This window comes from Lepidochelys kempii, chromosome 2 (assembly GCF_965140265.1).
Source record: "Lepidochelys kempii isolate rLepKem1 chromosome 2, rLepKem1.hap2, whole genome shotgun sequence".
Taxonomy (NCBI): Eukaryota; Metazoa; Chordata; order Testudines; family Cheloniidae; genus Lepidochelys; species Lepidochelys kempii.
Genome location: NC_133257.1, coordinates 194,954,783 through 194,969,049, shown reverse-complemented (window position 1 = coordinate 194,969,049; position 14,267 = coordinate 194,954,783). Strand labels below are relative to the sequence as shown.

The 14,267-nt window shown below is 39.8% G+C and overlaps 1 protein-coding gene across 3 annotated transcripts in view; it reads left to right on the top strand.

Moving 5' to 3' along the window:
• Positions 1-12,351, top strand: part of GPD1L (glycerol-3-phosphate dehydrogenase 1 like) — an 87,619-nt gene extending 75,268 nt beyond the window's left edge. For all 3 annotated transcript variants that reach the window (XM_073333365.1, XM_073333366.1, XM_073333367.1), the window contains 3 exons: positions 3,074-3,307; positions 3,926-4,032; positions 9,741-12,351. In XM_073333365.1, coding sequence (XP_073189466.1) covers positions 3,074-3,307; positions 3,926-4,032; positions 9,741-9,837 — 438 coding nt within the window. In that variant the 3' untranslated portion in view covers positions 9,838-12,351. The remainder of the gene's footprint in view (positions 1-3,073; positions 3,308-3,925; positions 4,033-9,740) is intronic.
• The last annotated feature ends 1,916 nt before the right edge of the window (positions 12,352-14,267 follow it).

The window sequence follows — 14,267 nt, the reverse complement described above, 5'->3', positions numbered from 1 at the left end:
CATGTAACTGAAAATATAGGGGCTTTAGTGATAATAGAGCTCAGGATATCTGTGCTGCTGCATATTAATGTCATGTATATTAAATCTTATAGGCAGCAGATGGTACTGGAGCTTGCATCTGTCAAATAATTTAATGGAACCTTGTCAACAGGGAAAAAAGAGTTTATTGATTGCTGCAAAAGACAAAGGAGCATCTTAACTGTCAGAGTAGGGACCACTAGAGTGTATGTTAACATTGCCGTTACTAATTAAGGAGAGACAGTGTGGCCTAGTAGACAGAGCATTAGACTGGGACTCAGAGGACCTGGACTCTGTTCCTGGCTCTGCCACTGGGTCTGCTGGGTGGGCTTGTGAAAGTCACTTCGCCTTTGCATGCCTCATTTTCCCCCATTTGAAAAATGTTGATGATACTGACCTTCTTTTGTAAAGTGCTTTGAGATCTACTGATGAAAAGCACCATGTACTAGGTGGTGGTATTATTATTAATTATTATTATTATTATTTATTTGTCTTCAAAATAAGACTCTCTTGTCTTGTACAGATCTTCATTAAACTGATCTTCTAATGGTCTCCAACCTTTTAAGCTAGAACAGAAGTTCTCTGATTGTGATTTGTGGAGTATCTGGCTGCTCTTGGTGAGAGCTTCTTCTTCATATATCCAGCAACTAAATTATATTAAAAGAAAACAAAGTGCATAGTGCTTCCCAATATCGCTTGCTGGAGTTGCCACATGGGTGTTCTGCAATAGGAAAGGAGGAATCTACAAGACACTCTGTGGACCACGAAAAATTTGAGAGCTCCTGAGCTAGAAGTTGGCGCCCCAGTAGCACCTTTGCCCAAAACAAATAAAGTAGCACAAAAAACAAATATTTTCATGCATGCTTTTAAACTTACCAACTTAAAAAAGTCACGAACAAGCTTTCTTTATACATGTCCATTCTTCACTGAGGACTGTAAAAGAAACCAAGCTTGATATTTCTGCGTAAGGTCCTGCCCCCAATCTTTCTTGTTCCTCAGCCATCTGCATTCAATACAGGCTGTTTTTCCTTTTGCCTGCATGCTGCCTAGGTGCCAGCAGCAGGATAAATGAGAGCTCAGGAGAGAGAGTTTTCCTGCTCCCAGCTCCTTTACCCACCACCACAGTAATCCCTGGCAGCCAGGAGGAGCAGTTGCAGGGGAAGTCCTGCTTAGCCCTGCAGCCTTGGGGTGGAGCATTCTTAGTCACTTGGTGGGGGTAGTGCAGAAACAGTTGGCACATAAGATCTGTGAGGGGAGGGAGAATGCTCAGTTCTGAGGGACTCTTCAAAGAATTTAGTGGCTGAACTCTTTTAAGCCTATACTGAGCACGAGTGAACTGAGATTTTTTCAGAAGCTTATAACTTTCGCAAATTTAAGCGAATTTTCATTGGGACAGCACAAGGCACAGCCCTGGCACCAAGACAAACTTTCTGCCAATTTGCAGGCCCCTGTTCCAAAGCATTAGTTTCTGAACAAAACAGCTATGGGGTTTTTTTTAAAAAAAAATATGTGCAAAACAATGTATTTTTTCCCCTAACCTTATTCTGAGAAATGGCTGAAGCATTTATCTGATGCTTCCTCAAAAATTGAGCCTAAGGCAGACACTTGACATGGAAAATTTCAGCCCAGATGGTTAGTTTGAAGTTATAACTGGAAACAGAGAAACTGGAAACGGAGAATAATCAAATGTGTTAGGCAAACTTAACTATAGGCATTGCTACCTATAATATATATAGAGAGAGAGAGAGAGAGAGAGAATTGTCATATCTCCTTTCATTAAGGAGAGGTCAGAGAAAAGTGGAAATACAGAATCCGGCATGTGAATTCATAAAGTAGCTGTATGAGGCTATAATATCATAGGTGTACCTATGTTATGAGGCTGTGTGTGCTAATCACTTCTTGGTTACTTGCAGGCTACCTGTCAGAATGTGCAATGGCAACATTGTAGAAAAGGTCTAACAAGCTAATGCTTTCAGAATTAAAACATGCACACTGTTTTCCCTGCTCAAGCTGGTCAAGGCCTGCTTAAAGCACTACAACTAGCTTTCCTATTCTCTCTGACAAACAAATGATGAAAGACAAAAGCAAACAATTTAAGCACTCTGGGTCAAATTGTGGGTCATGTGGGCTGAGCAGCTTTGAAATAGAAAGAGTAAACAAAGCCAAAATAGCAGAAATTGGAGGCTAACGTTCGCCATTCATTGACATACAGCCTTAAAAAATAGTGAGTGTCCAGCAGACAAGTGGTTGGCATCTAAAGGGAAGTTTTGTGCTATATCTGCATCATACTGTTCAAAAACTGTAGGGAGAATGTGATGGAGAAACACCATAAAGTAATACTGAATCCTTCTGCATTAAGCTTCACTGTGGTGTCTTCAAGGAAGACAGTAGAGTCAGACATGATCAGTACACCTGAGAAATGCATTCATCTCACACGTCCCCAGAAAATGTCTCCAGTTTGGCCAGAACAGCAGCCTGTGCTAGTATCAGGGAGCAGGGATGTAAAAGGTGACAGAAAGAGGGACAGGTTGTGGCAATGCAACGTGGCTACAGCTTCCCCTTCTGGGGAGGTGAAAGGGCTCAGTGCTGTTCAAAAAGCAGGTACCATTAGCCAATAAGCAGCTTGGAATCCCCTAATGGAGAAAAGGATGTAGCACCTGCCAGTGAAATATCAGCGGAGTCCAGGAGCACAAACACCATCTCCCCTGCATGGGGTGGTCACACACACACGCACCATAAGGCACAATGATTGCTCTAGCTGTGTAGGTTGTAGACCCCCATTTTGACTGGCGCAAAAGGGTGTGTTCAAAACCTACCTGCACTAGCTTGGCTGAATTTGGCTCCTTGGTTTTTTGACTTCCCTTACAATATTCTCAACTTTAATGTTGTATTTGTGTTAGCTTTTGTATCTAATCCAGCCATCTAGCTAACACAAGCGAGCTGATATTTGTATATGTGATTCTTACCAGAACACTTGCACTCTCTCCCTTTGTAACTTCAGAGGTTCTCTAAACTGTATCTAATTTGCTTCCCACTGTTTTTCTCCTCTCCTTAGAACATTGTGGCAGTGGGAGCCGGGTTTTGTGATGGCCTTCGCTGTGGTGATAATACCAAAGCTGCTGTTATTCGACTTGGCCTAATGGAGATGATTGCTTTTGCAAAAATCTTTTGCAAGGGACAGGTGTCTGTTGCCACTTTCCTGGAGAGTTGTGGAGTTGCTGATCTGATCACAACGTGTTATGGTGGCCGCAATCGGAGGGTGGCTGAAGCATTTGTTAAAACTGGGAAGGTATTGTACCAAGGCCTGTCTTCGTCTCTGTGTGATGGCTAGCATTGCAGAAATCTATGTCATAGGAGCACTAGGTTCAGTGCTGACTTGTTACTAGAATACTGTGGTTATACTAGTCACATTGTAATCAGTTAACATAGTCTTGTCTCCCCGCCTTTTGTCCTTTAGTGTGTTACCATAGAGACAGTGTTGCAAAGCTAGAATGAATGAGGCAGTTCCAAAGAGAAGGAGAACTGGAGGTAGGGAGTAGGGGAAAGAGGAAGTTTACACACAGGCATGTAGGTAATTACCATTATGAAAACCATGGACTGCTTTTGGAGGAAGTGTTAGGATTCTTCAATGACACTAGCCAGCTTCTCCCATCAAGTCTTCATGCATCTTAATACTCATGTTGAGTGACTGTTCATTTAAGATTTTAGTTCTACCACCCTCAGCTGGGCAAACTTTGGGAGCTGTCTCCCCATGCTGAAGCAGTAGTGTCATCCAGGAGAGGAGAAGACCCTTATCAGGGCTTAATAACCTTCTTATTCTTCATAATATTCTTCAAAATGGTGTCTTAGGTTGGAAATACCTTGTCATGATTAACCTTTTTTTTATTATTTTTAAAATACTGTTAAGTCCATTGAAGAACTGGAGCAAGAAATGCTAAATGGCCAGAAATTGCAGGGACCACAGACTTCGGCAGAAGTATATCGTATCCTGAAGCAGAAAGGAATGGTGGATAAGTAAGTAAGAGGACATGGGGCATTTATTTTGTTTTGTTTTGCCCTCCATTTTTTCACTCTTTGTTTTTTGATCATTGTGAGACTTTTGCTTTTATGTTCAGGAAACAAAGTAAAATGCTGACAAAGTGACTTAAACCCCAACAAAATGCATACATTTTAAAACAGCGAGATTAATGTGACCATAATATATATACTAGAACTAATGGTGTGGGAGCCTATATTTAAACTCTGAATGCTCTGCAATTTAATCCTCCATTTACTCAGAGATATCTTGGTGATCCCATCTGCCCTAGGCAGGAATAAGGTAATGTAGGAGAGGAAGTGCCCTAGATTTTAACATGGAATTTCCTAATCATATGGTTTGCACCCATGGAAATTCCCATGGAAATAGGAATTGTACTTCTTTACTGCGCAGATCTCAGGGATGCCCCTTGCCTCAGCTCTGCTGCCTTTTCCTACTGGCTCTTGCCTACCTCTGAACGGCATGACTCTTGCAGGAGCCTTGTTTCCATTCACTTCCCCTCCCATGGGCTTCGCCTGGATTGTCCTCCTTATACACGCTCCTCCAGGGTTGGGTTATGCAATGCGGACCAGAAAGCAGCATAAATTAATAGAGCCAAAAGCAGGGTGGTTGGGGTTTTAGCAGGGTGGTTGGGGTTTTTTTTTGGTTTTTTGTTTTTTTTGTTGGGGGTGGAAAGAGGTGGGGGGAAAGAATCCTGAGGAGCCCAGCTGGTTCCCCTCCTCTCTCCAGATTGGTAGAGTTGGAGTTCCCATGAATGGGCTTCCATGGAGTCACGAGTCCGTGGAAGACTGCCACGGAGGCAGAATGTGGAAGAGAGCATGGGGCCATGAGTACAAGTGTCTGAGGATATGGCCTAGGAGGCATAGTGGCATGTTTGATTTGTCTTTGCCTAGTTTTGACTTCGTTTTAATCTTTTCCCAGAATAATCTTGAGTTTCTCATAAGGGAAGTATTTAGTTTTTTGACACATTTTGTAGACATTCTTGATGACTTGCCTAGAATAATTGTCCTGGTGACTATTGTTCTGTTAATTGCTGCTGGTTATAATTCAGAAATGAAGATTTGTGGCTACTAACAGAGTAAGAATAAAGACAAAATTGGTATCTTTCTGAAATTGGGAGGGATACTTCTGAACTCAGGGCCTCCTCCTGTGAGGTGCTCAGCATCTTTCATGGTCTTGCTAAGTGTCCTTACCTCCCAACAACTTCACTAGGAGTTAATGGTGTTCAGCACCTTGCAGGGTCGGGCCATAAGAGAAAAGCTGCATCGGTTTAACAATGCTTGGTCCAGGTTGTAGTCTCTGGAATGTACCATAGGTAAAACCTATTGACCCTATTCAATCAACTATGTTTCTGCATCGGCTGTTTGGCCATTGATTTGTACAGTTTAAGAGTGCTTATTCCAAATCACTTAAATGAAACTGCATACAAAAATTGTAAGGTATGTATAAAGGATGGCAGCTCAGTGCTTATACAGCTTGACAAATCAAAAAGGAAAATATGGCATCTAGTATATTGATTTTTGCTGTTTGCTAGACAATAGAGGATCTGAAAACTTCTGAGGCAAAATTCCACCATTTAATCCATATTCACAACTGCCCCAATAGCCTGCCTGCAAAACTGGTTGATGTACTTCTGAAGCAATGGTAGGGACTCAGTTTCAGGTTCCCTTCAGTACATGATGCATTAGTTCACTCTTCATTGCATTCCAATAATTTACCAGTGAGAACTCCCTGATGCGGAAGAGAAATATCTTATCTGCATAAGATTATAACTCTCACAGGGAAGCTAATAAACAAGGGAATTGTTTGTCAAGCCTGATGTATCTTCTTGTTAGTTTCATGTATAACTTAAACATATAAGCAAGCATTTACTTAAGGTCTGTGTTAACTCACAATATTGCAGAACTGTAAATAAACAATAAACTAAAATATAAAGCTGAGCGTCTTAATAAACCCTGTAGCTCACGAAAGCTTATGCTCAAATAAATTGGTTAGTCTCTAAGGTGCCACTAGTACTCTTTTTCTTTTTGCTAATACAGGCTAACACGGCTGCTACTCTGAAACTTAATAAACCCTGTAAACAGAAAGACCGTCCAGTAGCTTTCTTGCTGGTAAAATTTGTTGCTTATCTCCAAGGAAAAGGAGCCTTGTTACTAAAATTCTGTTTAACTGACCAGCTGTATGTAGTGGCTGCTTTCATCTCATAGATGGGTCAGAAGCATGGATAGTAGCTTTGATATTGTGGTTCTCTTTCCTTTGTGACACCTAGTTTACGGTAAAATAGAATCATCTAACTTAGTATTTCCTGGTACAAAACAAAGCAGGTTCTCCTGATGTCATTTATTCAAGAGATTCTGCATGTGCGTGATTCCTAAAGCCATATGTAGACTGTGTTTAGTAAGACTTGGAATGTGTTTTCTTCAGCTCTTCCTTTTTCAGATGAGGCAAAATCACAAAAATGAACAGTTTCGTCAGTTGATTGGCAGTCCCTTTTAAAAATTATTTTTGGCAGTTTTTAAAGTGCAATTTTTTTCATGCACCATCTGCTTTTCTATGTTTTAGTACTACTTCTAAAAATAAGGCACAGAAGTCCTATCTCTGCAATGTATGCACAATTAAGCTGGTTGGGGGAAGAAAGCTGTTTAGAACAATCGCTTTCAATAGTTACTGTTTGTAATGCTCTCTTAGACATCTTAAAATAAGTTATTTTTTTATTTTTCTGCTTTTCCGTTTGGCAAGTACAGAGCTGAACACAGCAGGTTTTTTTTAATCGGGATGACATGAAGTAGGCTATTGTTTATTTCTCTGCTTTTGTCCTCATCCTAAAGGGTAGTTTTAAAAACTCATGTAAATTTTTGCTGGATGATACTGTCATTCTTGGACACTTGGGTGTAAAATAGTATTTTTGGATTGTGTCAGTTAGCGAAGTTATTTCCAGCTGGTTACTACACAGACCCCCTTCTCATTCTCACTATTGCACCTAGTGGAAGCTGAATGATCCTATTTTAAGGGCATTGGCTTTTTAATCTAATCTTCAAACATTTGCTTAAAAACTGTGCAGTATACTCTGGTGCTTTTCAAAAAATAAAAATTTAAAACATAGGGTTGAAAGTCTAGTAAGGGTAGCGTGATGGGTTGCATCACAGAAACCCCTTGGGGGCTGCCAACTGATGTGCCAAGACTACTTCTGCCCCTGCCTTCCCTGCCAGTTTGGGACCTCAGAACCCTGCCGCGTTGTGCCAGACACACTTGCCGGCCACAAACACAGACCCACGTCTGAACCACATCCCATAAACTGCAAACTTAACTGAAAGCAGCTTAAGAAGTGTTCCTGTCTTTAACGCTCAGATGCCCAACTCCCAATGGCATCCAAACCCCAAATAAATCCATTTTGCCCTGTATAAAGCTTATACAGGGTAAACTCATAAATTGTTCACCCTCTATAACACTGATAGAGAGAGATGCACATCTGTTTGCCCTTCCCCGCCCCCCGAGGTATTAATGCATACTCTGGCTTAAATAATAAATAAAAAGTGATTTTATTAAATATAGAAAGTAGGATTTAAGTGGTCTCAAGTAGTAACAGACAGAACAAAGTGAATTACCAAGCAAAATAAAATAGAACACGCAAGTCTATGCCTAACACAGTAAGAAAACTGAATACAGATAAAACCTCACCCTCAGAGGTGTTCCAGTAAGCTTCCTTTTACAGACTAGTCTCCCTCTAGTAGTCTGGGTCCAGCAATCACTCACATCCCCTGTGGTTACTGTCCTTTGTTCCAGTTTCTTTCAGGTATCCTTTGGGGGTGGAGAGTCTGTCCTTTGAGCCAGCTGAAGACAAAATGGAGGGATCTCCCCAGTGTTTAAATAGACTTTCTCTTGTGGGTGGACACCCCTCCCTCCCCCTGTGTAGAATCCCGGCTAAATGATGGAGTTTTGGAGTCACATGGGCAAGTCACATGTCCATGCATGACTCAGAACTTACAGGTAGCAGCCATGGTTCACATGCTACCTTGAACGTCCTCAAGTAGGCTTCTTATGTGGATTGGAGTCTTTCAAGATCCATTGTCTGTTAAGTGCTTCTTGATCGGGCATTTAACTTGCACATTCCTTTCTCAAGAAGCTGACCAATGTTTACTAAGGCTACTTAGAAATCAAGCAAGTACACAGCCAATATTCATAACTTCAAACACAAAAATGATACATGCATACAAATAGGATTAATAGATTCAGTAGATCATAACCTTTACAGAGATATGTTACATGGCATATGTAGCATAAAACATATCAGTTATGTCGTATATACATTTATAAGCATATTTTCATAAAGCCTTATGGGGTGCAACATCACTGGTAGAATTTAGGCCTCAATCCTGCAAACTTCTATGCAGATGCATGGCTGTTTGTCATATGGAGGCTTGTAGATGTCCGTGATACCCAACAGAGAGAGATGCACTTTGCAGGATCAGCATGTATATTTACAGTGTAAGTTGGCTATAGAACTCTTCATCTGAAAGGTAGTTGCAGAACTAATCCCTTTAATGTTCCCAGATGCACATTTCACATGTAGTATACATGCTTTTCCTGCCTCTAGTATTGTTGTCACCATTAACTTAAGCATTGTCATTTTTTCAGTAAAGTGCTTCTGAATTGTGCTTACAGAAATATTCTCTGTGATGGAGAGCAGTAAGTTGGTATTAAAATGTTGTTTGAAACAATGGTCCCATCTTAAATCACGCAACTTCTCTGAACAGCCTGATAACTAGCAATGCAATACCTGTACCCATCTGAAGCTTACTTTTGCTTCATACAAGTACAATATGTCTTGTGCCCATCTCTAGAAATGATCACACATAAACAGACATTCCTATGTCAATTTTAGGCCTAACATTTAAGATTTAATATTTAAAAACAAAAATCCCTTAAGGCCAACAGAATTCTTTTTTTTTTTTTTTTTTTATTCCTACAAAAAGTTTTGCAAGGATTTTAAACATTCTGTTGTGGTGCTTGCAGCTTAAACACTGTAGCCTTTCAGATCTAGAAAGTGAAATTGACTAGATCTGTTTTCATTATCCACACTGAATATAAAAATAAATAGGTTTAGGATTTTTAAAAATTCTTTGTTTTAATAGTCCTTTAATGTCAGTAAAACACACATGGAAGTTTTATTTTTGAAAACGTGGCCAACTTAAAAATAAATAAATAAATAAAAAGTCAGGCTCCTATTTATTTTAAGGATCCTAAAACCCATACTTACCTGTAGACTTTTACATTTGAAAATCTTGGTCTATGATTTTTAATCTGATGGGATCTCTGAAAAATTTGTGGTATCCTAATTTTTTTTTATACTTGATCATTATTTGAAAGGTTGATCTTTTCTGTTTGTAGCTGAGCATGTGGTAAGATGATTGCAAAAAAATAGTGGCAAGCATTTGTTTTCATTTGTGAAATAAATGAACTGTCAAGTTATGCATAACAATGTTGCAGGATCCAGTATGGCTTGATAATGATTAGGCTTTTGAGGGCCTGAAATGTATGTAGGTATTGTATATATTCTGCACTCATCATCATAGCATGAGTGCCTTGTAAATTCCAAAAGAAACACACAGATTCTCAGGTGCTCTCTTCTCTACCTAACAAGACATTATAGATTAATCTTATGTTGCTTTTTTCTTTTCTTTGCTAGGTTTCCACTGTTCACTGCCGTATATCAAATCTGCTATGAAGGGAAACCTGTTCAAGAAATGATATCCTGCCTTCAGAGTCATCCAGAGCATATGTAAAATGAATTGTGCAATTATACTAATGCAGCTTCCGCCTTTCAAATTCATATTTGGGTTCAAGTGGATGTAAGCATAAGCTTCATAAGAAGCTGCACATTAGGCAACCATGTGAATGTATATGAATTTCTGTAGTTTTTTGGACACAATTTAACATTGTAATGTACTGTCATCTTGGTGTCTATCATTTTACTGGCTAAAAAGCAGGTGTTTTAAGATATACAATGCAAAACTTGCACTATATATATATATATATATATATATATATATATATATAATATATATATATAGTATGCATAAAAATATGGATGCATCTATTGTATTTCTACAGTACAAGATACAAACAACATTTAGTAATCTTTCATTCTGAAATTCCTCTCTCATTAAAGACCCAATCCAGTACACACTAGAGTCAATGGAAAGAATCCCATTGGCTTCAATGGGAATTGGTTTGGGCCCTGATCGCCCCAGTAGTGTAAGCTATGTCTACTAAACTTGATTTTATTCTGTAATACACATCAAGACTTTTTACATGTTTGCATGCTTTTTGGAGATAGTCATTTTAAGCAATATTAATGAAAAGCTAGTTGTAGCAGTTATTCAAGGAGGGAGCAGTGGAATAGCATTTTAACTAACTGTGTTTAACAGTATCATATGATTTTTAGACAGTCTCAAAATATCAGACTAGTTTAAATCAATTTTAAAGGGTATTTAATCTTTTAAGTGTAACATATTTTAAAAGGGTACATTACCTCCCCCTCAATTTTTATCCCTTTCTGCTTTTATTTTTATATTTCTGCATTTCTATCTTTCCCTTGCTGTTTCCAGGTATTACGCTGTTCTAGAATTCTATTAGGAAGGACAAGCAGAAGGATTTTACCAGCACAGACTCTAGTATAGGGGCCCTGAGGTTCATTCATGTGCTGTCTGATTCCATTTATTTTATTTTAGGCCAATTTTTGTGCTAGCCGCTGCCCAAAACTGTCACGCTCTTCTAGCTTAACCTTCAGCTGCATACCACACATGGGGGGATTTCCCAGTACTTCAAGTTTGTGTTGTCTGTTGTCAAATGAACTGTGCTCCTTTATGCTAACTGCATCCATTTCAGTGCCTGCCAGTGACTGATGTGTCAACTGTTCTCTATTGACTTGATCCAACTTCTACTGAAGTAAATGAAAAAGTTCCCATTCTTTAATTTGAAAGACTCTTGTGAGGATTGGATCAAGCCTTTTCTGACCAATCTGTCTGAAAGCTTCTCAGAGACCAGGCTGCCTCTCTCTGTTCCCTTTAAGGAAGGAGGGACTGGAAAGGTTATGGGGGAGGTCAATTTGAATGCTTCTGTTGCACAACTGTTGGGGTACTGCTGGAATATCCTTTGTAGGAACATTTTGAGGAAAGGTAGGGGGATGGATGGATCTTTCTGGCCCATGAGTTTATTTTGTTTAAAAGAAAAAATGAAATCTAGCCTTAAGGATCAGGCGTATGGCTAGGCATGTGAAGGGACAACCCATAGTTGAGATCAGAAGAATAAGGTTTGTCTAGAAACTGATAGAAGCCAGCACTGAGCTAATAAGAGAAGTATCTTGCTGTTTGGAATACAGACTCCTAATCTCTGAGCAAGATATGGATTGATCACTACTTGCTGTTACCAGCTGTGTTGTTTACAAGCCAAGAGCTTTGAGCATGAAACCTTTATGAAGCTTTAAGATGTCAAGGTATAGGCTTAGGAGTATCAGTCACCCTTGCTTAAAGTGCATTATATAGCTTTGGATATTTTTTACTCTGAAATAAGAAAGAGCAGTAAGGCACCTTCATGTAAACAAAAAAATATTTCCGAACAGGGGCTGGCATTTTGCATATGCCAAACCAACCATTATGTTTTAAATTATTTTTAGAAGATCATGTGAATGTCTACAAATATGCAGGGCTACAAAAGATCATTTTATTGGGGATGTTTTGCCTTATTTTTCTGAACATGGTGCTGAATAATGGAAAGGGTTGGGGTTAGTTTGAAATGTATGGGGCAGTGGAATTTTGAGAATTAAAATCTCTGATAGAACTGATCTGTGAGAAATTTGTGCTCAGCCCATTTAAAGGACATTTTAGTAGTTGGAAACATTGATATATTAACGCACATATGAAGCATACACTCCCCATTATAGCATAACTCGCAGTGGGTTTGCTTATGTTAAATTATATTTTTTAAAAATCCACCAAATTGGGTGGATTTGACTTTGTATTTTATTTTTACATATAGTATGTAGAATAATACAATTTTGTAAGATACATAAAGGGCTATATAAGCTAAAAGTGGTGAATTATATGTACTGTAGGATGGGGTATTTTTTTTTGTTTGTTCTCATGCTCTTTCCTCCACTTAAGGAGTTGAGCATTTTTAGATCTCGTTTTTTATGTAAACCCAGTCAGTGACAGAGCCAGAGGGAGGTTTGTTTATTGAATCATTTTCTCAAATCTACAGTCCACTCACTTCCCCAATAAAATGCAAAACTTCTATAATTAAGGAATTTATCTTGTTTTCATTTCTGTCAATATTTATTATTCCACCATTTCTATTTCTTTGTCGTTGTTGCTTGAGAATTTTTGGCTTGGCATTATTTTTTTCATTAATATTTACTACTAATTATGATACTGAGAGATATAGATAGATAGATATAATCCGCACTAAAGGATAAGGGACCAGTTTTGTGAACTCTCTTTTGCTTGCTACTGGGAGTAGTCCCGTTAAAGACACTCTGCCCAATAGTAAGTTGTTTTTTTTTCAGGATCAGGTCCTAAATTTGTATCTTTCTTGACTAACTTATGAACTATCACTAAAAATCACTAAGGGAACTGCATTCAGTCTTCTAATACACCTCTACCCCGATATAATGTGACCTGATATAACACGAATTCAGATATAACGCAGTAAAGCAACGCTTTTGGGGGACAGCGCTGCGTGCTCCAGCGGGTCAGCACATCAGCGTTTCTGGCTCTGACACGCTGCTCTGAGTGGCGTGTTAAGGGTGCCGGGCCGGGGCCGAGGGGTTGGATAAGGGGCAGAGGGTCTTGGGGGGCGGTCAGAGGACAGGGAGCAGGGGTTTGGATGGTTCGTAGGTTCTGGGGGCGGGGCAATCAGGGGATGGGAAATGGGGGTGTTGGATAGGGGGTGGGAGTCCTGGTGGGGCCTGTCAGGGGGTGGGGGGGTGGATAGGGGTTGGGGCAGTCGGGACAGGGAGCGGGGGTGGAGGGTTGGATGGGTCGGGGATTCTGAGGGATCAGTCAGGGGGCAGGAAGTAACTATTAATAAAGGAAATGCTCAAGGCCAAAGCAAGTTCAATATAACGCAGTTTCACCTAGAACGCGGTAAGATTTTTTGGCTCCTGAGGACCACGTTATATCAGGTTTGAAGTGTACTACCTAACTAGCCCATTACACATGTACTGTATTGTTTAAGGATTGAAAATGGATACCTCTTTGAAAGCTTAGTAGAATAAATATTTTGTCTTGGAATCACTTGTTTTTAGTATTCATTTTTTATCACCAAGCTTTCTTTCTCTTGTTGATGCTAAAGATGTAATCAGGATAGATATCTGAGACTGCCATACGAGGGGCTAGAGCAGTTTACTGATTGTCATCTAAGCATCAGTGTTTTCATTTATTGTTTTGCTAGCACAGTCTTGAGTCGGGCCAATCAAATAAAACAAGATGTTCTCTGTGGTATGAACTGCATTATCGTCTTCAGTTCATATAATGATCGTGTCATCCACTAGAGGTCGCTGCTGCACAAAATTCTACATGGTCTGCCGTAGATTGCGTGTTTTCTCTTTAACATTTCCTTGAAGCTCTTAAGTGCCTTGTGCAAATAAATTCTCCGTTATTGTCTTACTTGTTGTTTGAGGTTGAGGAGGTGCACAGTTTCACCACCATGTCATGCAGCATAGAATGGATGAATCTACTGGAGGTGAAAGGAGAAGCTTGCCAATATAATTGACATCCCACAAAAACAGCTAAGGCCCCTCCATGCAAACACTACTCAGCTGACACCTTCTCACCATAACATGTTTGGCCCAGGACAGCAGTTGTACTTATGTCATCCTGTGACAATCCTTTGCCGGGTGGGGAAAAAAGGTCCTATTAGAATTAATGCTGATCCTGCCCTCATTAACTGTGTCACAGTTTACTGTGAACTTTCTTCCCAGTTGGAGATGGCTCACTTACAGGCAGGGAGGCAATGGCAGCATAGCTCCTAATGAAGTTGTACTCACCAGTGTGATGAGAGGGGAGTGGGCACAGGGTCTTTCCTTGATTTCTGGACAGCTCTGTGATGCATGGGCCCCCACACCTTGAAAATCCCATATCACTTGGTGGGATGAGTCAGGAACTAAATCTTAATCAACTCATAAAATTTCCTACTTAATGTTGCCCCTCCTGTG